The sequence below is a fragment of the Nomascus leucogenys genome, chromosome 20 (genome assembly GCF_006542625.1).
Source record: "Nomascus leucogenys isolate Asia chromosome 20, Asia_NLE_v1, whole genome shotgun sequence".
NCBI lineage: Eukaryota > Metazoa > Chordata > Mammalia > Primates > Hylobatidae > Nomascus > Nomascus leucogenys.
The window spans coordinates 77583458-77610134 of NC_044400.1; the positions used below are offsets into that span (position 1 = coordinate 77583458).

The 26677-nt window shown below is 54.4% G+C and overlaps 1 protein-coding gene across 1 annotated transcript in view; it reads left to right on the plus strand.

Moving 5' to 3' along the window:
* Window positions 1–26677, plus strand: part of MAN2B2 (mannosidase alpha class 2B member 2) — a 47289-nt gene that overhangs the window by 9255 nt on the left and 11357 nt on the right. The window contains exons 4-14 of the mRNA XM_030801280.1: window positions 2795–2967; window positions 5121–5236; window positions 9236–9413; window positions 10570–10768; window positions 13029–13219; window positions 14102–14258; window positions 16209–16342; window positions 20664–20938; window positions 24734–24925; window positions 25416–25668; window positions 26509–26619. Coding sequence (XP_030657140.1) covers window positions 2795–2967; window positions 5121–5236; window positions 9236–9413; window positions 10570–10768; window positions 13029–13219; window positions 14102–14258; window positions 16209–16342; window positions 20664–20938; window positions 24734–24925; window positions 25416–25668; window positions 26509–26619 — 1979 coding nt within the window. The remainder of the gene's footprint in view (window positions 1–2794; window positions 2968–5120; window positions 5237–9235; window positions 9414–10569; window positions 10769–13028; window positions 13220–14101; window positions 14259–16208; window positions 16343–20663; window positions 20939–24733; window positions 24926–25415; window positions 25669–26508; window positions 26620–26677) is intronic.

Genomic DNA, 26677 nt, shown 5'->3' on the forward strand with positions numbered 1-26677 from the left:
TGCAACAAAGTGACTTGAGTCTTAAGAACTGTTTACTAAACAAGATGCAGATAGTTTGGGACTGGTTCTGCAGTACCTTGATATCTGTGATTCTCATGTCCTTACCCTTGTGGTCACAATATGGCTGCCATAGCTCCAGGCATCATGTTACCAGACACCACATTCAAGGCAGTAAAAGGAAGAGAGGGGGCTTTCTATACCCATAGTCTATTCTGTTGGATAAACTTAGACACGCTAAAATGTTAGCATTTATTTGAACAAACGGTGATTCCTGAATCAGGAAGTACTAGACTGTGAGCAGTTCATGGCTCCACTAAGAGAATATGAGGGGGAAACTTCTATAAGGTGCTCCTGAAAGCAAGACAAAGAAAAGATTTGCCTACATTGAACAGTCCCTAGTTAGAGGTTGGCTGGCAGTTTCCAATGGGTCAAGCTTAAGTTCTCTTTTCCTGTTTACACTGAGTTGGATTTGGGTTTGCTGACGGAGGAACTAGAGGCCTGGAGCTGGCTCAGCCTGACGGCCTCCCAGTTCATTACTTAACAATGCCCCTCCAGCTGCCAGAAGACAGAACCAATATCTGACAGGAGGGAGTGACCATGCCACATTTGGCTTAGATCATCTGTGATTCATCCCTTGAGGCTGGGCATGGTGCCCCCTGAACAGAGGGAAGGTTCTGCGAGTGAAAAAGGGGTGCTGACTTGGCAGCCTTGAGCCTGCCCCCACCGGCTGCCCTGTCTGGTGCGAGGCCATACCCTCCAGAGCTCCTGGCTCCTCTCAGTGCGGTGCTGTTGCCCGCTCCTTCCTTCATCCTGCAGCTGGCACTCCCCCTGTGCTCCCCCCACCCTCTGGCTGCTCCTTCTCCATCCTCTCTGCTTACACATGCACAGCCTCTGCCCACACTCCTAGTCCACGCTCCCCCCAATCCCCTCTCACCTCCGCTGTGCACCTGACACCAGCCCCACTCCTCACCTCCCACAGTCGTCCCCTGCCCTGTCTTGGCCTTGCTCATAGGTCTGACCACTGCTCAGTCCCCGCATCCCAGGCCTCATCCGAGGCTCAGCCAGGGTCCCCAGGACTGCGAGTTCATCAGTGAAAGGCAGTTTGACTCTAGATCAGTTATGAGAGTTCTCTGAGGCACTGTTCACCAATCTTAAAGTGCAGATTATAACACCCATCTCTCGAGGTGTTAGAAAGATTATATTTGGGGGAAGGACTTGGGGAATGTTAATCAATGCCTTATACAAGCCTGGGGTTTTCTTTTTCCCTGCAGCACTGAACCCAATATCTGGTTCACCATAGTGACTCTTAAGTAATAAATGAATAAATGAATGGTTGGGTGATTCTGGCATGGAGTCCTTTGTATTCATGATCTATTTCCATGTAGCAAATTGCCCCCAAACTTCTGAAAACAAACATTTCATATCTACAGCTCCTGTGGGTGAAGAGCTCAGGAGTGGCTTAGCCAGGGAGTTCTGGCTCAGGACCTCTTGAGAAGTTGCCATCTGGGAGTCAGGTGGGGCGGTGTCATCTGAAGGCTGGACTGGGGCTGGAGGGTCTACTCCAGGCTGGCTCCCGCGGCTGTGAGAGGAGGCCTCAGTTCCTCACCATGTGACTGCTCATGGCACAGCAGCTGGCCCCCGAGAGCAGTGACCCAGGAGAGCAGGCAAGAGCAGCCACAGTAGAAGCTGTGTGCCCTTCACCTTCTCTCCTCAGGGGTACACAGGCACTTCTGCCTCACTGTGTTTGTTAGAAGTGAGTCACTGAGTCTGGCCACCCTCTAGGCCCTAAGCCTCACCTCTTGAAGAAGCAGCAATAATTTATGGATGTCTTTTCTTGTGGGGTTTTTTTTTTTTTTTTTTTTTTGAGACAGAGTCTCACTTTGTCACCCAGGCTGAAGTGCAGTGGCAGGATCATGGCTCACTGCAGCCTCAACCTCCTGAGCTCGAGTGATCCTCCCGCCTCCACCTCCCAAGTACCTGGGACTACAGGCATGTGCCACCACCATGCCTGGCTAATTATTTTTAATTTTGTGTGCATGTGTAGAGATGGGGTCTCACTATATTGCCCAGGCTGGTCTCAAACTCCTGGGCTCAAGCGATCCTCCCACCTCAGCCTCCCAAAGTGCTAGGATTACAGGCGTGAGCCACATTGCTGGCCTTGGACGTCTTTTGAACCACCACACACTTAGGTTTGAAGTTCACCTTTAACCCTTTATTGTTGGTGATGTCCAAGACCTCTATAGCATCATCAAAATCAGTGCTCTATCCAAGTTCACACAAAAATCCTCAACCCTGCACGTGCTATAACATGCAGGAACCTTAAGGACATTATGCAGAGTGAAATACGCCAGTCACAGAAGGGCGGATGCTGTGTGATTCCACTGATATCTAGAGTCATCAAATTCATGGAGTCAGGGAGTAGAATGGAGGTGCTAGGGGCTGGGGGAGGGGCATGGGGAGTTAGTATTTAATGAGGACAAGAGCTTCAATTTGGGAAGAGGAGAACATTCTGGAAAGGGATGGTGGGGGTGGTTGTATAACAGTGTGAATGTACTAACACTACTCAACTATACACTTAGAAATTATTAAGGTGGTGAATTATATGTTACATGTACTTCACCACGATTAAAAGTTAATAATTAACACCCTCACCTCTGCAGTTCTGCATGACCCTGCCTGGCCCAGTAGCTGGCACCGCAACCCACTGGATGGGCAGGGTCCCCTGGATTGAGGACGGGGCCGGGAGGCACAGGCCCACCCTCCAGGCACCAGCAGGGTGTTGCTGTCTTTGCAGAAGGACACGGGTTTCTCTATGAAACATTTGGGATCCGGCCACAGTTCTCCTGGCACGTTGACCCGTTTGGCGCCTCTGCCACGACCCCCACCCTGTTTGCGCTGGCGGGCTTCAATGCCCATCTCGGCTCCCGGATCGACTACGACCTGAAGGCAGCCATGCAGGAGGCCCGGGTGAGTGGTGTGCTGCATCTGCTGCCGCCCAGCGACCGCTCCTCCCTTCCTTCCTTGGATCAGAGCGTGGTAGAAAGCTGCTGCTCTATGCCGGGGTGTTCGGAAATTCTTGGCAGCTGCATAGACCACGGGACTGTCCCCTAACCTTTGCTCTTGTCGCCTCCTCCACCAGGAGGGCCTCCCTCCCTGTACACCCAGCTTCTTACAGAGCTGCAGGCACAGCTTGGCTGCCTCCCGCTTCCAGACCCCTATCCCCAATCAGCTGGGTCTGAGGCAGGGCTGATTCCTTCTGTGGGCCCCCCACAGGGACTAGAGCAGAATGGCACTCAGTAAGCAGGGCTGACCACTAGAGGAATGGCAGGGCGTGTGCAGCTGGGAGAACAGTTAGCAGAGACGCTGTGATTCTTCAGGTGTGTGGGCAACTATTACAAGACTTAAGTAGCAACAACAACCATGGTAGACGCTGCCTTCGATTGTGCCCTTGGGAGTGCCAGGCCTGGTACCAGGCCCTACTCATCCTTCATTTCTTTTTCTTTCCTTTTGTTTTTTGTTATGGTTTTTGGGGTTTTTTTGTTTTTTTGAGAACAGAGTCATGCTCTGTCACCCAGGCTGGAATGCAGCGGCACAATCTCGGCTCACTGTAAACTCTGCCTCCTGGGTTCAAGCGATTCTTGTGCCTCAGCCTCTCAAGTAGCTGGGATTACAGGTGAGCGCCACCATGCCCAGCTAAATTTTGTGTGTTTTTTGTAGAGACGGGATTTCACCATGTCGGCCAGGCTGGTCTCAAACTCCTGTCCTCAAGCGATCCGCCCACCCCTAGCCTTCCAAAGTGCTGGTATTACAGGCGGGAGCCACTGGTGCCCAGCTTCATCCTGCATTTCTTTTAACCCTCACAGCAACCTTATGGGATGGTGTCATCATTTGCTGGGGCTGCCATAACAAAGGACCACAGACTGGTGACTTAAGCAATAGAAACATACTGTCCCATGGTTCTGGAGGCTGGAAGTCCAGGGTCAAGGTGTCGGCAGGGCCACGCTCCCTCTGAAGGTGCGAGGGAAGGGGCTGCTCTGGGCCTCTCTCCTTGGCTTGTGGGTGTCCCGCTTCTCTCAGTGCCCCTGTATCATCTTCCCTAGGTGCATGTCTGTGTCTCAATTTTCCCTTTTTCTTTTCTTTTTTTTTTTTTTTTTGAGACGGAGTCTCGCTCTGTCGCCCAGGCTGGAGTGCAGTGGCGCAATCTCGGCTCACTGCAAGCTCCGCCTCCCGGGTTCCCGCCATTCTCCTGCCTCAGCCCCTCCGAGTAGCTGGGACTACAGGTGCCCGCCACCACGCCCGGCTAATTTTTTGTATTTTTAGTAGAGACGGGGTTTCACCGTGATCTCGATCTCCTGACCTCCTGATCCGCCCGCCTCGGCCCCCCAAAGTGCTGGGATTACAAGCGTGAGCCACCGCGCCCGGCCCATTTTCCCTTTTTCTAAGGACACCCATCCTATTGTATTAGGGCCCACCCTAATGACCTCATTTTAACTTGATTACTTCTGTAAAGACCCCATTTCCAGTGGGCAGAGTGGCTCACGCCTGTAATCCCAGCCCTTTGGGAGGCTGAGGTGGGCAGATCACATGAGATCAAGAGTTTGAAATCAGCCTGGCCAACATGGCGAAACCCCGTCTCTACTAAAAATACAAAAATTAGCCGGGCATGGTAGCAGGTGCCTGAAATCCCAGCTACTCGGGAGGCTGAGGCAGGACAATTGCTTGAACCCAGGAGGTGAAGGTTTCAGTGAGCCGAGATTGCACCACTGCACTCCAGCCTGGGCGACAGAAAAAATAAAAAATAAACTGCACACTTGGTGAGAAGTAATGAGCTTCCTGTACCTGGGGGTATTCAAGCAGAGTTAGGAGGTGCTAATTCTACAGGCTTTGGCAGAGAAAAGCCTGCATTGAGGAGTGGGTGGGGTGAACGAGCATGCCTTCCGGAGGGCAAATCCCACAACCAGTCTTAGACAGGAAACGGCAGGGGAGATCTCATCCTTGAACCACTGAGGGAGGGCCGAGGTGAGGGCAGGCGAGAGACACCCACCTAGATGGGGCTGAGGGAAGTGGAGCTGGGGCAGCCACATAGCCCCTCCAGCCTCACTCTTCTCCTCGGTTTGCAGGGGCTGCAGTTCGTGTGGCGAGGGTCCCCATCCCTCTCAGAGCAGCAGGAAATCTTCACGCACATCATGGACCAGTACAGCTACTGCACCCCATCCCACATCCCTTTCTCCAACAGGTACATGCCCTTCCACGATGCTTTTGGGATCTCAGACAGCAGGGTCTGCCCAGCCCCTGCAGCTGTTCTGCAATTTTGTTTTTGTTTCTTTGTTTAAGACAAGAGTTTCTGCTCTGTCTCCCAGGCTGGAGTGCAGTGGCACGATCTTGGCTCACTGCAACCTCCGCCTCCTGGGTTCAAGCAATTCCTCCGCCTCAGCCTCCTGAGTAGCTAGGATTACAGGCGCCCACCACCACGCCCAGCTAATTTTTGTCTTTTTAGTAGAGATGGAGTTTCACCATGTTATCTAGGCTGGTCTCAAACTCCTGACCTGAGATGATCCACCTCCCTCAGCCTCACAAAGTGCTGGGATTACAGGCATGAGCCGCCGCGCCCAGCCCAATTCTGCAGTTTTTGACAAGAGCTCCTTAAGCATTTCCACACATGGTGTCCCATTCTTCAGCCTCCCCAGCAGAGTGGGTGGGGTTATCAACCCCATTTTACAGATGTGGAAACTGAGGTTCAGAGAGGGTAAGTGACCAGATCAGGGTCACCCAGCTGGTAAGTAGGGGAGGCAGGATTTGACTCCAGTTCTGTGTGACTCTGAATTACTTCTTGTTATGAGTCCCTGTCCCAACAGAGGATTGTTTAAAGGATGAGGTCTTGGCTGGGTGCGGTGCCTCATGCCTGTAATCCCAGCACTTTGGGAGGCTGAAGCAGGACAATCACTTGAGTCCAGGAGTTCAAAACCAGCCTGGGCTTCAGAGTGAGACCCTATCTCTACAAAAACTTAAAAATTAGCTGGGTGCATGCAATCCTAGATACTTAGGAGGCTGAGGTAGAAGGGTCGCCTGAACCCCAGGAGCTGGAGGTTATAGTGAGCTATGATGGTGCCACTGCACTCCAGCCTGGGCAACAGAGTGAGACCCTGTCTCTATTTAAAATAAAAAAACTAGGCCAGACACAGTAGCTCATGCCTGTAATCCCAGCACTTTGGGAAGCCAAGGCAGGTGGATCACTTCAGGTCAGGAATTTGAGACCAGCCTGGCCAACATGGCAAAACCCCGTCTCTACTGAAAATACAACCACCACAAAAAATCAGCTGGGTGTGGTGGCACATCCCTGTAATCCCAACTACTTGGGAGACTGAGGCAGGAGAATCACTTGAACCTGGGAGACAGAGGTTGCAGTAAGCCGATATTGCACCACTGCACTCCAGCCTGGGCCACAGAGGAAGACTCTGTCTCAATCCATCAATCAATCAATCAATCAATGATGAGGTCTTTACATCAGTGTTCCCAAGAACCTCCTTCTTGGCCATGACAGGTCCCCTTCTGCTCTGGCCTCATAAATCCTTATCTGCCAAGTGAGGAAGCTGAATGTGCTGACTTCCAGGAGCCATCCATCGGCACCCCATCCCATCCACAGTCCTCCAGGGCACCGTCCAGTGTCTCTCTAACACCCTCCAAGCTCACCTGCCCTCAACACCAGTGACCTCCCTGCCTCTATCCCGCCTGGGCCTGGACAGTGAGCTGGGTTCCAGGCTGCAGGTGCAGGGATGGGGTGCTGTGGATGTAGGGGGAAGGCCCCTGGACATGGATGTTTCCCCACCCGTTCCTGACGTGGCCTGGCTTTGTTGTCAGGACTTTGGCACAAGGGTTCGTCCCCACCCACCCTTTCCCCTCCACATCCTTGTCCCTATCAGGGATCACAATGAAGAAGGTCGGAGGAGGCCAGGCGCGGTGGCTCACACCTGTCATCCCAGCACTTTGGGAGGCCGAGGCAGTTGGATCACTTGAGGTTAGGAGTTTGAGACCAGCCTGGCCAACCTGGTAAAACTCTGTCTCTACTCAAAAAACAAAAATTAGCCAGGCATGGCAGCGTTGCCTGTAATCTCAGCTACCTGGGAGGCTGAGGCAGGAGAATCACTTGGACCCGCAAGATGGAGGTTGCAGCAAGCCAAGATCATGACTGCACTCCAGCCTGGGTGACAGAATAAGACTCTATCTCAAAAAAAAAAAGAAGGCTGGAGGAGTGGGAGAAGGAAGGGGCCTGGAGAGCCTCGGGAATAAATCGCTCCTCATCCTTGTCTTGTGGAGCTGCCTCTTGTCCAATCACCTGTTCATCCCGTGGTGAAGGAGGGGTCCTCACCCTAAATGGTAGATGGTTGAATACACACCACCCTACCCAGCACAGGTGACATCCACAGCAGTTTCTGTTTATCACATACAATCACAGCTCACACCGCACTCGCCAAGGCCCCATGGGGGTGCACTGTGGAGCAGACTGAACACGCAGGGGCAGCTGTGTAGCCGCAAGGGGGTGGGTGCCCTCCAACTCCTGCAGAGGACGTGAGTGGCTCATTTGAATAATTTCACCAGCTGGCAGGGAGGTGGAAACTGTTGGGTGGAGGACCAGGTGGGGTGCAGCTGGTCCGACTGATAGTGGAAGAGCTAGACAAGGGGACTTTTCTGCTGGTGGGGACTATCAAGTGACAGCAGGGGACTCCTAGACTCCTGGGGGCCTTCAAGTCTCAGATGTCAAGAAGCACATGGGATTTTAGCCTCGCTGTACACCTTCTTCCCCAGAAGGCTTTGGGTGAAGACTCAGTGGGGACCAGGAGTGTGGAGCCATGGACCAGGACCCCCGGGGGCAGAGAGGGTAGGCAGTGAACCCACATTCACGTTCCTGGCTGGCTGTTCCGAGCACTCACCATGAGCCAGGCCCTGTTCCGAGCATTCTCACTGTGATACCTCACAGACCCTCGCAGCGGCCCCCTGACAGAGATGCTGTGAGTGCCCCATCTTACAGAAGGAGAAACTGAGGCACAGCAGCCCACCCCAGGTCCCACAGCTGGCAGAAGTGGAGCCAGCGTTGGATTCAGGCCACCAGCTCCACAGCTTCCACATGGTGGCAGCCTTGGTCTCTGTGCAGTCAGACGGCCCTGGGTTCAAATCTGCACTCTGCCCTGGCCAGGTGCTCAGCCTCTCTTGGAAGAGGAAAGACAACAGGCAAGGCAGAGGGGGTGAAGAACGCTGGCCAGGATTCGCTAGCTGTCACTGCCGTTTGTCAGCCCTCCTCTGTGCCCAGCCCTTTTTCTACCTCCTTTCCATAAATGACTTTAATTTAATCCTCACAACTCGCTCCGCATTCTACCAGGGAGACTAAAGCTTGGTGAGGCTAGAGGTGGCAGGGCTGGTGGCTGATGACTGTGATCCCAATGCTTTTGGAGGCCGAGGTGGGAGGATTGCTTGAGCCCAGGAATTTGAGACCAGCCTGGGCCACAGAGCAAGACCTCATCTCTACACAAATTTCAAAAATGAGTCGAGCATGGTGGTAGTCCCAGCTCCTGGGAAGGCTGAGGCGATGGCTTGAGCCCAGGAGTTTGAGGCTGCAGTGAGCCATAATCATATCACTGCACTCCAGCCTGGGCAACAGAGCGAGACCCTATCTGTAAAAGAAACAGAGGTGGGAATGCTGGAAGGGGCTGCCCAGGTTGGAGAGCTCCAGGCAAGGGTTCCATGGCTGCCTTCCGAGGCTGCACAGTGTGAGCAAGGAAGGCACTTAACTGGGGGTTCTCCACACCTCCAGCCTAAGGCAAATGGAGAAAGATGTTAAATACTGAGCCTGTCTTTATTTAAAACTCTGACATTTTGTTCCTCATGGGTTTTTGCATTAATTTTCATTTTTTAAAGTACTGCATTAAAATATCATTTATCTCAACTACTAAGATTTGAGGCACCCCCATAATTTTGTGCCCTAGGCCAGGGCCTCACTTGCCTCACCAGGGCCCTGGTCTCTTTGGGGTCCTGAGACCCAGGGTCTGATGGGCGAGAAGTTGGCCTGCGTGAATGAGCAAACAAATCTGTGACCCACCGTCGGTCATGGAGTGGGAGAATTCAGGCTCAGGGTGAAATGATGTGCCAGGTTCCCAAGGCTGGGAGAATGTGGGGCTTGTGTGTGAGCCCTGGCTGTCCACAGAGCTCGTGTCTTCTCCTCTAACCTTCTGCCCTCGCACAGGTCAGGATTTTACTGGAATGGCATGGCCGTCTTCCCCAAGCCTCCCCCAGATGGAGTGTACCCCAACATGAGTGAGCCCGTCACCCCAGCCAACATCAACCTCTATGCTGAGGCCCTAGTGGCCAACGTGAAGCAGAGGGCCGCTTGGTTCCGGACACCCCATGTCCTCTGGCCCTGGGTAAGGCGGAGTCCCAGGCCCTGTGCCCTCGACACAGCCCAAGGAGCACTGTGCAAGCCCTGGCCCCTGCACCCAGGGCCACCCTATCCAGACCCGGCTAGGCAGCCATTCTCAGCCCAGTGGCTCCATCCTCCTTCCCTGCAGACCCCTGGGCCTCTCCCACTCTACCAGCCCCTCCCGCACCTGGAAAAGCACCCTCACCCATGCTGGCCTCTCCAGCTCCCACTCAGCTCTCTTCCCCGCCTGGGCCGGGCTGGCTCCCGGCTCGGGCACTGCGTGCCTTAGAGTCCGCTGAGCTTCAGTTGCCTCGGCTGTGAAATGGGGATGGTGGCAGCAGGCTTCATAGGCTTGGTGAGAGGTGAAGCATTCCCAGGAAGCCAGTGCCCGGCACGTCGCGGCCATCATCACAGCTAACCTTTAGTGAGCACCTGCTGTGTGCTGGGCACTGCCCCGTGGGATATATTTGTCTCAGCCATCTAATTTGCACCACTGGGCCTAGGAGCAGGCTGGTATCCATTTCACAGTTGAGGAAACCAACCGAGGCCACAGAGTTCCTTAGGGTGGCTAGGAAGGGGTGGACTTTGTGTTCAGACCCAGTCGGGCGGGCCCCAGAGCCTGCCTTCTTCATCCATGACTGCCCTGTTGAAGGCAAGCTTAAGGTCAGTAACTGAGTCATGGTTATTGTTATTAATCATTGTATTAATTATAATAATTAATGATCATTAATTATAATGATTTGGATAAGTAGTAACACTGATGGGCCTTAAGAGATGCCCAGGGCCGGGCGCGGTGGCTCACACCTATAATCCCAGCACTTTGGGAGGCCAAGACGGGCAGCTCACCTGAGGTCAGGAGTTCGGGACCAGCCTGGCCAACATGGCAAAACCCTGTCTCTACTAAAAATATAAAAATTAGCCAGGTGTGGTGGCGCATGCAGCCTCAGGGAGGCTGAGGCAGGAGAATCGCTTGAACCCAGGAGGCGGAGGTCGCATGACCCAAGATCAAGCCACTGCTATGGGAGCCGGTTTGGGGCCCCTGCTGGCCGCCTTGGAGACTGGGAGGGCAGCTGATGGAGGGCAGTGATCAGACCACCCTTACTGGGCGAGCGCCCTGCTCCCACGGCACAGCTAACCTTTAATGTCCCATGTCCCTGCAGGGATGTGACAAGCAGTTCTTCAATGCCTCGGTGCAGTTTGCCAACATGGACCCGCTGTTGGACCACATCAACAGCCACGCTGCCGAGCTCGGTGTCTCGGTGCAGTATGCCACGCTGGGCGACTACTTCCGTGCCCTGCATGCTCTCAATGTCACCTGGCGTGTCCGCGACCACCACGACTTCCTGCCCTATTCCACAGGTACAGGCTTCCAGGGGCTGGGGTGGTAGTTTGGTGGCAGGGAGGGTATAGTCCATGTACCCTCTGCCCACTTCAGGGTCTGCTTGGCACTGCTCTCCAAGCCCTGGAGGGGTGCCAGGCAAGTTCTGTGTGGGGCGCAGGGGCAGAGACTGGCCCCCTCTGCTCACTCCACCTGGACGTCCTGGCCGCCACATACACCACCTGATTCCCACAGGGTTCAGCCTCTCACCGTTGCCCACACATGCAGTTTCCTGCCTCTGGCCTTTGCACAGGCGGTGCCTCCTGCTGGGAGCAGCCTCCGCCACCTTCTCTTCCTGCATGAGTTCCACATAAACCTCTTCTACGAGCCCTTTCCTGACGCTGAGGCTGACTCAGGCTTCCTTTCACTGCATAGTCATTACTGGGCACCTCCTGTGCATCATGCCTGTGTCCTCAGGCCAGAACTGGGCTGGCCACCAGCAGCACAGCCTGAGAGCTAAGAGGGCTGGCTGTGAGTAAGCCTCTACTCCCTGGCCGTGTGCAAGTCATGAAACCGTCCTGCCTCCAAAGGGTGACATTTGTGGTGCCTTGTCCATAGATAGGGTTGCTATGAAAATTCAATGAGAGGAAGTGCTCTCAGCCTCCTGCCCAGCACAGAGGCAGGGCTCAGCAGATGTCCTAGCCCTCTGGGTGCTGCTGTAACGGAATACCACAGAATGGGTCATTGATAAGGAAACGAAGTTTCTTTGGCTCACAGGTGTAGAGGCTGGGACGTCCAAGGTGGGAGGGCTGGTGTCTAGAGAGGGCCTTCTTGCTGCATCACCCATGGCTGAAGGCTGAGTGCAAAAGAACAGCTGGACAAGAGGGTTGAACTTGCTTTTCTAACAATCCCAGTCCCGTGACAATGACATTAATCTGTTCGTGAGGGCAGAGCCTTCATGGCCTAATCTCCTCTTAAGCATCCCACCTCTTAATACAGTCACAATGGCAATTAAATTTTAACAATGGGTTTTGGAGGGTTATTCAAACCATAACATTTCCCTTCCAAAGAGATGCCACAGATGGACTCCAGCTGCAGGGCTCATTCTGGCCTGGGCACTGCCTTGACTCACCCATGACCTGGGTTAGTCCTGCCTCTCTGGGCCCCAGCCTCTGGGTCTGCATGGTGACCAGTGGGGCTGCATAGTCCCCGGCTCCTGCTGTTGACACCACGTTGGAGGCAGGTGGTGCTACACACACGGGTTGGGGGATGTCCATGGATGTGGGTGTGGTTGTAGTCAAGGCAGGAGGAGATATGTTAATGTGGGCATGGCTAATGGTGAGGTGGGTGGGGTAGTGACTGTGGGTGTGGCTACATCTAGTGGGTAGGGATACACCCGAGTCAAGTTGGGTGTGGCTCTGTCCAGGTGGGCATGGTGTCCAGGCGGACATGGTATTGTGATGACTGCTGAGGCTGTGGAGCCCCTGCCAGACTGAATGGAATCGGGCCTCACCACCCACTCTCAACATGGCTGCAAAGCTGTGGAGGACCCCATCTGACCCACAGACTGTGGCCTGTCCCTTGGGCCATGTGACCACCTCTCCCAGTCTGATTCAGGACCAGTGGGGGAAGAACAGGGAATCAAGGCAAATCTGGGCACATCCCAGACGCCGAGGACCAGGAAAGCAGAAGCAACAGGAAGCTCCCTTCTGAGACAGACAGCCACTCCCTGGGAGGGTTCAGCCCTCCTGCCTCCTGCATGGGCCCTGGGCATCCTCATCCTCTCAATCTTGCATCAGGACAGTGGCTCCCTGGGGTCTCTGAGCCCTTGCTGCCTCCTACCGTCCATCCTCCCTGGACGCCCAGAGAATCCCTGCAGAAACGCCTGCCTGGCCTGGCCTCCCCATGCCCACGTCACACATGAAGGCCTCTGTGCAGTCTAGGCCCTTCTCGGTGAGGTCCTGCCCACCTGGCTCCTCCTCTTCCCCCCCGGGTCTCCCAGGCCCTTTGCTCACACATCTGTTCTGTGTTTCCTTCAGCACCCAACCCCACCTGCCCCAGTGCAGCCTGCCTCTCCCGCCCTGCCCAGGGCCCGTCCAGGGCTTTCTGGGCAGTTCCTAGTCTGGCTATGGGAGGAGGCCTGAATTGGGAGCTGCAAGCCCTGGGCTCACTGCCTGCCCGGACTGCCTCCTTGGGTGACCCTGGCAGAGGCTGCCTCTGCAGCCCCAGCTTCTCAGCTCTTCCAGGGCTAGAGCTTAGCGGACTTCTGGGTCAAGCTCACCGTCTTCCCTTGTCTCCCAGATCCATTTCAGGCCTGGACGGGCTTCTACACGTCCCGCAGCGCACTGAAGGGGCTGGCCCGGCGAGCCAGCGCCTTGTTGTATGCCGGGGAGTCCATGTTCACACGCTACATGTGGCCAGCACCCCGTGGGCATCTGGACCCCACCTGGGCCCTGCAGCAGCTCCAGCAACTTCGCTGGGCCGTCTCCGAGGTAACACCACGTTTAGCCACAGTGGCAGGATTGGAACCTCCCATGCTATCCACCTCCCCTCCCTTGTCCTAGCCAATCCTCCCAGCCCTGGGGCACTTTACAGAGGGGAAACTGAGGTTCCCTTTGGTTACAAGGCCGGTGCATGGTGAACGCGGGCCAAGGCTGAGACCACAGCCTGATCCATCCAGCTGGTGGCCTCATTAAGCTTTGTAGCAGTTTAGCAAGAGGGATAAAGGACAAGGTGGAGTGGCATTTGTGTCCGACAGCCCTGCCTGCATCCAAATCTCGGCTCAGCTGTGTGACGTCAGGCACATGATTCCCACGCCCAACCGAGACCTAATTCCCTCCTGTACAATGAGAACAACGAGCTTGCCCAGGAGGACGGTGGGGCAATTGGATGTGCTGGTGTGCACAGCCTGCTTGGTGCAGTGGCTGCTGAATAGCCAGTTTATGAGTTTCCGTCTCCACCCATCCCCTACTGTACTGATGGGAAGACAGACCCAAGACAGTCTGTAACTTGTCCTCAGTCACCTATCCAGAAAAGGGTCACACCAGCCATGACGCTGTAACAGTTCCCCAAAAGGAACTGCTGGCAGAACATGTCATTGTGTTGTGAGAGAAATGAGGTGACTGTAGGGTCCATCAGAGCAGGGGGTCCAGAGATGGGGGACAATGAGTTCCCACAAGGGCAGGAAAAGTTGGGCGAGCTCCTCAGCTTCTCTTGGCCTCAGTTCCCCCTTCTGTAAAATGCCGGGGACTGCCCCCTTCTCCACTGGCACCTGGCAAGCCAGAATGAGAGCCAGCGCCTAGTACGTGCCTTGTAGGTGCCTCGCAGAGTCGGGTCCTGATCCTGTTCTTCCTCCCCTCTGGGGGTTGCTGCAGGTCCAGCACCATGATGCCATCACTGGGACTGAGTCCCCCAAGGTGAGAGACATGTACGCGACGCACCTGGCCTTGGGGATGCTGGGTGTGCGCAAGCTGATGGCCTCCATCGTCCTAGACAAGCTCCAGCCCCAGGCACCCATGGCGGCCAGCTCCGGTGAGCCGGGCCCTGCAGGGAGGCTGTGGCCCCTTTATGAAGGGAGAGCCTGAGGGGTTCAGGGGAGGGGCTCAATGACCCCAGCTTCAGACTCTGAGTCCACATCACCCATGTTGCCCTTCCCCACAGTGAGAGCTCGGACAGGTGGCTTCAATCCTCCCAGCCTCTGTTTGCTCATCCGTGCAATGAGGAAGGGTTGATGATGTTACAACAAGAGCCAGAAATAGCAGCTAACATGTTTTGAGCATTTACTAAGCTCAAAATACCCTTCATGCAGTATTGAATTTAATGCCTCACAAAATCTGTACAAAATAGGAATGGTTACTGTCCTCATTTTACAGCCGAGGAAACAGACTCAAGTTATATGCTAGCCCAGGGCCACTCGGGTAGGAAGGAGCAGAGCAGGGATTGAACCTGAACCCCGTGCTGCCCAGCCTTGCAGAGAGTACGCCGGTGTCCTCAGGGGCCCGGTCCCTTCCTGGCTCCTGGCACTCCCTCCCGAACTCCACTTGGCTGAGATCACAGCAGGGCAGCTGTGGGACCAGCCTCTTTGACTGTGAGTTTTCCCATGTGTAGAGTGACTGATCACATGCCAGTGTGCCTGGGACTGAGGGGTTTCCAAACTGGGAAGATCCTGGACAAATGAAGACAGGTTGGCGGCCCTCTGCCTACATGAGACTTTTCTGTGCATAGGCCCCCAGGTCCCACCCACAGCCTGCACTTGGTCATCTTGCACTTCCTTCTTGTTTTTTGTTTTTTGAGACAGGGTCTCACTCTGTCACCTAGGCTGGAGTGCAGTGGTGCCAATCATGGGTCACTGCTGCCTTAGACTCCTGGGCCTGAGTGATCCTCCTGCCTCAGCCTCCCAAGGAGCTGGGACTCCAGGCATGCACCACCACACCTGGCTCATTGTTTTATTTTTATGTTTTTTGGAGAGACAGGGTCTCGCCGTGTTGCTAGGATGGTCTCTAACTCCTGGGCTCAAGTGGTCCTCCCACCTTGGTCTGTCAAAATGCTGGGATCACAGGCAAGAGCCACTGCACCTGGCTGCCTTGTACTTCTTTGTGTCCCAGCTCTGGCCTGCCCACTGCCCTAGCATCTAACATGCCCTTCCCCTCCCGTCTGTGTCTGTGTGTAATCCCATCCAACCTGCAGGCTCTAGAAGGCCCCCTGGCCTCAGGAACACCAGCCAGGTGGAAGAGACAGTGGCAGATGTGGAGCTCTCAGCTGGGGTATGGCTTCACTGCCAGGTGGGGCCTTTTGAAGAGCTGTCATTCCAATGAACACACAGGAGAGGCTTCCCCAAGCTGTGAATAGGTTGAGAAGACCAGGAAAGGTGTCCCCGGCAGAGGGAACAGCCCAGGCAGAGGCAGGGAGGCTGGAAGTATGTGCTGGGTTCAGGGATCCAGGAGTTCTCAGGTGTGGCCAGAGCTCACACACATGGGCTGGTAGGATGCAACAGAAAAAGAAGCCAGGTCCTCATCACAGGGGCCTAAAATGCCAGGCTAGGCAATGGACTTGACCCTCTGGGCTCCAGAGAATTCTCTGGTGGCTCACAGTGCCCAGCACTCAAAGCTTTGGAGCCAGGCCTTAGAAGCTGGGTCACCTTGGGCAGGTGGCTGTACTTCTCTGGACCTGTTTCCTCATCAGTAAAATGGGCTGATAGAGATGTGTGAGGAGCAAATAGAACCTCAGTTCTCCAGGGCGACACAGACACCTTATGTTCCGAGCCCCTCTGCCTGCCCTGCCCTGGAAGCCAGACTGCAGAACGTAGCCCACGCTGTGTCTGTGGGAAACACCTGTTGGCCTGCCCCCTTCCCGGCTCCCCTGGGAGTTCTGGAGGGCTGCGTCTCACCTGCCTCAGTTTCCTTCGTACTGAGGGGCACCCAGTGAGCACCCCATTCCAGAAGGTGAGTCACATGGCACAAGCAAAGCCTCCTCTCTGTGCAGGTACAGGGCCTGCAGGACATTTTGCCTCAGTCTACAACCCGCTGGCCTGGACGGTCACCACCATCGTCACCCTGACTGTTGGTTTCCCTGGAGTCCGCGTCACAGATGAGGCGGGCAACCCAGTGCCCTCGCAGGTAGGGACACAATATCCTGCTGGAGGGGCCTTGGCTGCTTGCTGAGCCTGCTCTGGGCTGGGCACATTGTCTCTTCCAACCCTTTAAGGGAGGCCTTCTCGCCTTTGTTTTACAGAAGAGGAAACTGAGGCTCAGAGAAGCAAAGGGTTTTTTTTTTCCCAACACCACCCAATTCTCCACTTTTCTGACACCGAGTGTCCTAAAATCAATTCATTCCTGAACTAAGTACCTGGAGTGAGCACAGACCCCCCAGATTAGGGACCCAATCTCACAAGACCCCCAATTTCAGACACCAGCCACAAATGGGGTTCCCAGGCGACCACACTTGTGTCCTCCTGACTGAATTCTGGGGTTCCCATGGTACACACATACACAAGTTTGATAATTCATTAGAACAACTCACAGAACTCAGACAAGTGCCATACTTACCATGACATTTTTGTTAGAAAGGGTACAACTGGCTGGGTGCGGTAGCTCACGCCTATAATCCCAACACTTTGGGAGGCTGAAGCGGGTGGATCACCCGAGGTCAGGAGTTCGAGACCAGCCTGGCCAACATGGTGAAACCCCGTCTCTAACTAAAAGTACAAAAATTAGCCAGGCATGGTGGCACGCACTGGTATAAAAATTGGGAGGCTGAGGCGGGAGAATCGCTTTAACCTGGAAGGCAGAGGTTGCAGTGAGCTGAGACCGCACCACTGCACTCCAGCCTGGGCAACAAGAGTGAGACTCCATCTCAAAATAAAAAGAAAGAAAGGGTACAACTCAGGGACAGCTGCAGGGAGCAGAGCACTGGCGAGGTGGAAGCAGGGAGGGCCTAGCATCCCAGCCCTGTAACCCGGGCTCGCTTCCTTGGGAGCAGCCCCCTCCTGAAGCCACCTATGGGCCTTGCCAGAAGGCACCTCAACAACATAAGCTCAGATAAGGTTGGAAAGGGCTTGTTATGAACTTTAGAAGACACTCCTGTCACTCAGGAAGTTCCAATGGTTTTAGGAGCTCTGTGGCAAGAGCTGCAGACAAAGACCAAATCTATCTATGTTTACTGTACCACACAGAGTCCCTGAGGTCACACAGCTGGGAGATGGCAAACTCCCAACCTCCAGACCTTTCTTGGTCAATCAAAGCCGTGGTTCGAGTGAAAGTGTGACAGCCTGCCCTTGTAGGAAGACATCACCCAGGGACACATAGCCGTTGAGGGCAATTGGCTCTACCCAGTGGACTGATACTGGGCTTGGGGCATCCAATGTGGCCAGAAGCCAAGGGCCATCTGTGTCATCATCCCTGTCATCCCCTCGTGTACTCGGAGGCCTGCTGAGACTAAGGGACTGGTCAAAGTCCCCCAGCGAGGGAGAGGTGGAGCAGGCTCCACATTCAAGCCCCACCAGCTGTGAACTGAGCCTTCCCCTGCACCCAGTCCTGGCACTGTGCCTGGCACTAATGGGGTCACACTATGGGAGATAAGGGCCTCATCTGTCTCAGCCTGCTTGGGCTGCTATGACAAAGAATCAAAGTATCTTAGACTACATGGCTTAAATGACAGACATTTATTTCTCACAGTTCTGGAGGCAGGAAGATCAAGGTGCCAGCATGGCCAGGTTCTGGTGAGGGCCTCTTCCTGGTTGCCATCTTCCTGTGTGTCCTCACATGGCACAAGAGGCCGAGGGAGCTCTCTGAGGTTTTTTTCACAAGGGCACTAATCCCATTCTTGAGGGCTGCACCCTCCTGACCTAATCACCTCCCCAAGGCCCCACCTCCAAGTAATGGCTTGGAATCTGGACGTCAGCCATTTGAGGGGACACAGACATTCAGTCCGTGGCATCACTCATGCCACGTGGGAGTTAGGAGGTGGCACAACCGTTGTGCCCTGCTTACACTTTTTAAGACCATTTTTAGTGTCAATTTTCCTTTTTTTTTTTTTTTTTTTGAGACAAAGTCTCACTCTGTCATGCAGGCTGGAGTGCAGTGGTGCAATCACAGCTCACTGCAGCCTCGACCTCCCAGGCTCAAGCGATTCTCCCACCTCAGCCTCCTGATAGCTGGGACCACAGGTGCACACCACCACACACGGCTAATTTTTTTGTTTGTTTTTTGGTAGAGGCAGGGTCTCACTATGTTGCCCAGGCTGGTCTCAAACTCCTGGCCTCAAGCAATCCTCCCACCTTGGCCTCCCAAAGAGCTGGAATTACAGGCGTGAGCCACCACACCAGGCCTGTTCACACTCCTGTTCGCTGGGCCCCCTTGTATAGGCTGATCCCTAGAAGGGCCTCACGTGTGGGAAGCTTTCCCTCACTCCCCTGCCTTTGGGAATATTTGTGATCTAATATGAATTTCCACCCTGGCATGTGGGCAAGCCTTCAGGAATCTTAAAGGGGTGCTTTAATGGAGGTGCCAATATTAGGGATGGGGCCGGACTGCCTCTCTCCACACCACCTAGACACCCTACGTGGGTCAGGCCAACTCCAGTTCCAAAGGGCGCCAGACACACCACCCAGCTGACCCTTCTTGGGGAGGTGGAGGAGGGGGTGGCATCACTCATTCACTCAGCAAACCTCCCGAATGCCCATCCTGGGCCCAGCCCTGGGCTGGGTGCTGGGCCCCTGGACCTGAGTGAGGCCAAGCCCCATCCCAGGACACAGACGTGGATGGTGACAGTGTGGAGTGGTGGCTCAGGAGCCAAGGGAGGGGCCTTGGCTGGAACTGAGACCTGGGAGGAGTTTGTCCAGCACAGGGAGAGGCGAGGGGAGGGGATGGGTCTGAGCAGAACCCCACACCCCCCTTCCCCACTCAGAGGCAGCATCCGTTAAGAGTAGATTCCTTCAACATACATTTCTGGAGCTCCTACTGTCTGTCAGCCCCTGTTCTAGGCGGTGGGGATGGTGTACTAACCAAACAGACACAAATCCCACTGCCTGGGGTGGGGGGTGGGGGGGCATCTATTCCAGTAGGGGAGACAGGTGATAAGTAAAATAAGAAAAATATGGAATATGATAGGCGATGACCACCATGAGGGGGACAGTCACTAGAGCAAGTTGCAGGGGCTGGGGACACATTTTAAATAGGTGGGCCAGGCCGCATCAATGCGGGATCAGGCAGACAGGGAACAGGTGTCTGCTGTATTTGGGATAAAGGCTGGGTTGGGGGGCATGTACACCATTATTGGGCTTGCTAATAGGGCCCTCCAAAAGGCCTCCCCACTGGAGCACAGGAACTGAGGGGGCGCAGTGCCCTCATCCAGCCTGCCTCCCCAAATCAGACACCCCGGAGGTGAGCAGAGGCCAGGAGGGTTAACCTGGAAAAGTCCCTCCACATGGGGATGAGAAGATTGGGGGATGGCCCCTCCCAGGAGAAGGTAGTCCAGGTGGAGGGCACAGCGTGGCACAGGCTCAGAGGCAGGAAAGGGCAGGAGTGTCAGGAAGGAAGGGTTGGTGATGCTGGAGCCCCAAGGGCCAGAGGACAGAGCAAGGTCACTACAGGGAGGAGGCTGGGTCCCAGAGGAGGCTTCCTTCCTTGATTGCAGCAGACAAGAGTCTCGAAAAGCTCGCTTTGGTTGCTGCAGTGGATGGGTTGGTAGTCACAGGAGTGGATGTGGGGACAGCAGTGCAGATGCTGGGCAGTTACCTAGGGAGGGGCCACAGCAGCTGTGACCAGGCAGAGGCCACAGGGAAGGGAGATGAGAGGCCTCAAGAAGGCGGTGGGGGGCCTTGGTGGTGGGTGGGAGTGGCTGGAGGGTGGGCGATGGGGGTGCCTGGGGGATGGGGAAGGGGAGTGACTGAGGGATGGGATGACTAGGGGGTTGGGGTGGAGAGAGCTGGACAGCAGGGAGCAGAAGGTGCAGGGTAGGTGCTGGAAGGGCCATCGTTGGATGGGGATCCTGGGGGAGCAGGTGTGGGTGGGATGGGGTAGCTGGTGAGGTCAGCTGTGGACATCCAGGTGGAGGCGTCAAGCAAGAAGCTATATTCGTGGATCTCAGGTTCCAGAAGAGGTCAGTGGATTTGGGTTTGCTTTTGGGAGTCATCACTTTTGTTGATGAAGGGTGATTAAAGGAGCCGGGGGTGTTCAGGAGCTCCCAGTTCAGGAGCTGGGAGTAAGAGAAGCTTTGGGGACCCCAAGAACCAGCTATCTTCAGGTCGCTGAAGGGTTCTCCCAGGACTGATGTGGTTTGTGGGGGTCCAAGGGGAGAAAGCCAGACTGGGGGCAGGGAGGAGAACTCAGCAGGATCCGAGAGATGGAAAGACGCTGCTGCCTCAGCAGGTAGTGAGCATCCCATTCCAGAAAGTGTGTGAGCTGACAGTTAACAAGTCTCATCCTGCTGGCCTTGCAGATCCAAAACTCAACAGAGACCCCATCTGCGTATGACCTGCTTATTCTGACCACAATCCCAGGCCTCAGTTACCGACACTACAGCATCAGACCCACTGCAGGGGCCCAAGAGAGCACCCAGGAGCCGGCTGCCACTGTGGCCAGCACCCTTCAATTTGGCCGCAGGCGGAGGAGACGCACCAGACATGCAGGCAGGTACTTGGTGCCTGTGGCAAACGACTGCTACATTGTGCTGCTTGACCAGGATACCAACCTGATGCACAGCATCTGGGACAGGTAAGGTGCAGCCATTGCTGTCTCTGAGGCACAGGCATGCCTGGAGCTTGGGCATGTCAGGCCTCTACCTGGATTCTCCATTTGCTCACTTGCCTGGGGGAAGGGCAGATGGTGGTGAAACCCCTTCCTGCTATTGTGATCTTTAATTTTAGAAGTGTGAGCCTGGGCCAGTGCAGGAAAGGCTTGCTTATACTTTTTCATTCCAGGGCTGTTGATCCATAGAAAAAAATGAGCATTGAGGGACTCACTCTGGGAAAAAAAATTGTTATCCACTTTTTTTTTTTAATTTAGAGAAACAAAATCTCTGTTCAGTAAATAGTGTTACTGTCTTTAAAGCAGGACGGGACTTTCAAAATCATCTAATCCCACCCACCCACCTGTCTACTTACCCATCTATTCACCCACCCAGTTATCTACCCAGCCAGTTATCCATCCATCCGTCCATCCATCCACCCAATTATCCACCCACTCATCCATCCACCCACCCACTTACCCATCCATCCATCCATCTACCTACCCACCCATTCATCATCCATCCATCTACCCACTCACCTATGTACCTACCCATTCATCCATCGATCCACTCACCCAACCACCCATTCATTCATTCATTCATTCATTCATGTATTCATTCAGCAGCTATTTGTGGACATCAGAGTGGGCAGCTGACCTCCCAAGAAAGACCTCGTGGCTGGTTTATCCTTCCTAGGCCACGTCCGGTGCAGTCTTCATCAGGCCCAGCTGCCTCTGCCAGAATACTCACCTTGTCTCCTGATGTGACCTCCTAACCGAGAGGAGTACATGGCAGAAAGTGAGGGGACAGGAAAGGGGAGAGGGGAGACAGAAGAGGAGGGACAGAAGAAGGGAGAGGGGCATTTGTACTGAGGTGGGTATCAGGGGAGCTCAGCTCAAGGTCACTGTCAGCAGCTCCCTGCCCACAGAGCTCCAGGACTTCTCTGGGAATGGGCCCCCAGTCAGGTCTATCCTCATCTTCCCCCAGTGGCTCCTGAGGGAAAGTGGGGCAGGTGCAGGGGTGACAGCAGCCAGCATGGGTGGCTGGCAAGGGGGGAGTTGGGCAGAGGAGCTGCAGAAATGGGAGAAACCCCAGCATGGTCCAAGCCTGCCAGGTTAGGCCAGGAGAGGCAGAATGTGCCCTGCCCCTTCCTCACTCAGGCCCCATGCCCCCTCTGTACATGCCCCTTAGGGCAGGCCACGGACTCCACATGCCTAAGCCAGGGTCCCACCCGGCATTTCCAGCACTGGAGTTCAGGCTGTCCTGTCCCGTTCGTGGCCCTGTCTGTCTCTCTTGCTTTTGAACTCCAGTGAGGACAAAAGAGTTCTTATTAGGCTCCCAAAACCCCACCAGGGGTAAGCCTTGCAAAACCAGTGCCGTCACCTGAGCAGAAAGGAGGAGCTGTTGGTATTCAGAGTAGGGGCCATCTGGAGACAACACCTGGGGCCAGGCCTCAGGCCTCGAAGGGCATAGGGGAGGTTGTTCCATAGGAAGGAGACTGCCTGTGCAGAGGCCTGGGGTGGGAAGCCAAGGGTGCGGACACCAACCCCAGGGCAGTGTGGGTTGAAGGGAGCGCTTTTGTTCCTTATATAATAGCTTGACTGAGATGCACTTCACAGACCACACAATTCACCCATTGAAAGTGGGCAATTCAGTGGTTTTTGGTGCATTCACAGAGTTGTGCAGCCATCACCACAATCAATTTTAGAACGTTTTCATTACTCCAGAAAGAAACCTCAGGCTGTTGAGCAGTCACTCCCCATCTTCAACTCCCCAACGGGCCCTGGCAGTCCTAGTCTATTTCTGTCTATATGGATTTACCTGTTCATGCAATATGTGGTCCTTTTGCAACTCACTTCTTTCACTTTGCATATTTTCTTTTTTCCCCCTTTTTTATTGATTGATTGATTGATTGAGTCTCACTCTGTAATCTAGGCTGGAGTGCAGTGGCACAATCATGGCTCACTGCAGCCTCAACCTCCTCTGGGGCTCAAGTGATTCTCCCACCTCAGCCTCCTGAGTAGCTGGGATTACATGTGCATACCACCACACCCAGCTAATTTTTGTGTTTTTTGTAGAGATGGTGTTTCACCATGTTGCCCAGGCTGGTCTCAAACTCCTGAGCTCAAGTGATACACCTGCCTCAGCTTCCCAAAGTGCTGGGATTACAGGCGTGAGCCACCATGCCCAACCCGCTTAGCACGTTTTCAAGGTTCATCAGTATCGTAGCACGTATTAGTACTTTGTTCCTTTTCATGGCTGAATGCTATTCCATCGCATGTATGTACCACATTTTGCTTATCCATTCTTTAGTTGATGGACGTTTGGGTTGTTTCCACGTTTTAGCTACTATCAATAATGCTGCTCTGAACATTCACGTACAAGTTTTTGTGTGGACATACATTTTCGTTTCTCCTGGGTACATAGCTAGGAGTAGAATTACTCAGTCATAAGCTAACTCTATGTTTAACTCTTTGAGGAACTGCCAGACCGTTTTCCAAAGCGGCTGCACCATTTTCTGTTCCTCCCAGCAGCGGATGAGGGTTCCAATTTCTTCACATCCTCGCCCACACTTGTTATTTTCTGTCTTTTCAATTATAGCCATTCTCGTGGGCGAGAAGTGGCATCTCATGATGGTTTTGATTTGCATTTCCCTGCTAACTAATGGTGTTCAGCATCTCTTCATGTACTTACTGGTCACTAGCATATCTTCTGTGGTGAGATGTGTCTTTAGATCCTTTACCTATTTTTAAATTGGCTTGTCTTTTATTATTGAGTTGTAAGAGTTCTTTATATATTCTAGCTACAAGTCCCTTGTCAGATTTATGATTTGCAAATCCCTCCTCCCATTCCGTGGCTTGTCTTTTTACTCTTTTGATGGCCCCTGGGGGAGCTTTTTAAAAGGATGGTGCGGGGAAGGGGTCCAGGGCCAGAGGCCTCAATTCTTTTCTTTCTCCTCCTCCACCAGCACTCAGTAGAACCCTCCACAGCCTGCCTCCCTTTCCTTCCCCATCCTCACCACGATCCCACAGAGAAGTGGGTGCAGAGGCCATCCACCTCACTGTCCGCCCACAGCCAGGCCAGACTCAGATACAAATACATCACTTGTGCACTTGGTTAAGACAAAGATTGCATTTTACAATTAAAATACTTGACCCCCTCCTGCTCTTCTCCCATCCTCTGTCCTAACACAAACATCCTAATAGAAGGGAGGGAGCACAGAATTTAAAGTTGGGGCTGAATTTGAGTTCTGGCTTGCACACTTCCTAGATGTGCGATCTTGGGTGCATGATATCACAACTTCCAGCTTCGGATGCCTCGGGAGTGGGATGGGTTAATAGTCCCTGCCCTTGGGGGTTGGGAGAATTTAACCAGGTGAAGTCAGTGAAGGCTCTGGCCCATGACATGGGATCTGTACACATGGTTGTACTGCTGGACAGCTCAGAGTCAGCATGACAAAAGCCCGTTCCTGCACTGGTTTCACTTGCAGACCACCGCCTGAGTGAGCCAGTTCCACCTCTTGGGGGTGCCCTCTGCTGACGGCTCACGGTTCCTGTCTGCAGGCTCTGTCCCTCTCCTCGTTTGTGACCCGTTCTGGGACAGGATGGAGTCTAAGGCCACACTGGCTGTGGGTGGGGTCACAGGGCTTCTAGATGAGCTGAGTCACATGGCCTCGTGAGTGCTACGCAGGCCACTCAGATGGCGTCTGGAGAGAGAAGCTTGCCAGCTTGTGAGACCTTGTGCAGGATGAGAATGACATCTTCTCTCTCCTGCCTCTGCAGACAGAGCAAACGAATGGTGCGCGTGACCCAGGAGTTCCTGGAGTACCACGTCAACGGGGATGTGAAACAGGGCCCCATTTCCGATAACTACCTGTTCACACCAGGCAAGGCCGCGGTGCCTGCGTGGGAAGCTGTGGGAATGGAGATCGTGGCGGGACAGCTTGTGACTGAGATCCGGCAGTACTTCTACAGGTGCTTCCCCCCGGGGTGACCCCCACAGCCCGGCACACAGGCAGCGCACGCGTGCAGGCAGCTCAGTGAATGAGGGTCTGTCTTTGCTCTGAACCCCAGCTCTTGGGCCGTGCTTGACACATGGTTTGATGAAGAAATGAATTGCTCTGGTGTCTGCATGCTGGCTGCGTTTGCATGTGGTGTCACGTTGGTTGGGAGCTAAGTTCAGAGCTGGGAGAGAGACCCACAGACCCTGGGGCCCACAGAGCACCTGTTCTTCCATGATCAGAGCAGACGTAAGGCAGGCCCAGCATGGCAGCCCTGCGGTGTCGGGGAACCAGGCTGCTCCCAGCCGCTCGGGGTCCTGGGTGGTGCTATTGTCCACATGGCCCAAGAAGGCTCCCTGCCTTTCGGCCTTACCCTGCCCTGCCCACATGAAGGAAGGGAAGCAAAAAGGAAGCATCTAGCAGGTTCCTGGAGCTTTACTTACTGATGCTCCCTTCTCCTCCAGGAACATGACAGCACAGAATTACACGTATGCAATCCACTCCCGGCTCACCCATGTGCCACAGGGCCATGACGGGGAGCTGCTCTGCCACCGGATAGAGCAGGAGTACCAAGCCGGCCCCCTGGAGCTGAACCGCGAGGCTGTCCTGAGGACCAGCACTAACCTAAACAGCCAGCAGGTCATCTACTCAGACAACAATGGCTACCAGATGCAGCGGAGGCCCTACGTTTCCTATGTGAACAACAGCATCGCCCGGGTATGCCCTGCGATGCCCACAAGGCACACTCCCAATGGCGCCTTTCCTGGACCCATTAAGCATCAACTTGTAGCAGTAGAGGCCAGTAGAGGCCTCCAGTGAGAATATTTTTTTCCTTTTTTTTAAGATGGAGTCTCACTGTGTCACCCAGGCTGGGGTGCAATGGAGCGATCTCGGCTCACTGCAACCTCTGCCTCCCAGGTTCAAGCCATTCTCCTGCCTCAGCCTCCCGAGTAGCTGAGATTACAGCCGCCTGCCACCATGCCCAGCTAATTTTTATATTTTTAGTAGAGATGTGGTTTCACCATGTTGGCCACGCTGGTCTCGAACTCCTGACCTCAGGTGATCCGCCCGCTTCGGCCTCCCAAAGTGCTGAGATTACAGGAATGAGCCACCACACCCGGCCTCCAGAGAGAATTCTTTTAAAGCCTGTGTGTCTGCCCGTTCAGGGCTTGAGCGTGCAGGCTGTGAGTCAGACTGGTATCAGACTGGTGTCTGAATTCTGGTGCTACCACAGACAAGAATGGTATGTGCCTTGGCTTGTGCCTCGGTTTCCTCTCCCATAAAATGGCTGCTTCATCAAAGGGTCATTCTGAGGACCCATGAGATGATGCATGGCCAGGGCTTGGCCAGGGCCTGCACCCACGTCAGCTGGGCCGTATGTTAGGAAGCCACAGAGCTGGTGTCTGAACCCCAGTCTGTTGGTCTCCAAAGTCAGGGTCCCAGCCCCATGCTGCTGCTGTGTCTATGGGGAGCACTAGCTGGGGTGGCCAGAGGGTGATGCCTGACCTACCTTGCCATTCGCCCCAATCGCCCCCCTGGGGATGTTTCTGTCTGCAGAATTACTACCCCATGGTTCAGTCGGCCTTCATGGAGGATGACAAAAGCAGGCTTGTGTTGCTGTCGGAGCGGGCACATGGCATCTCCAGCCAAGGGAATGGGCAGGTGGAGGTAGGAGGCACGGTCTGTCTCGCAGCCCCCCACAGGCATGCCCAGGTGCAAGCCGGGC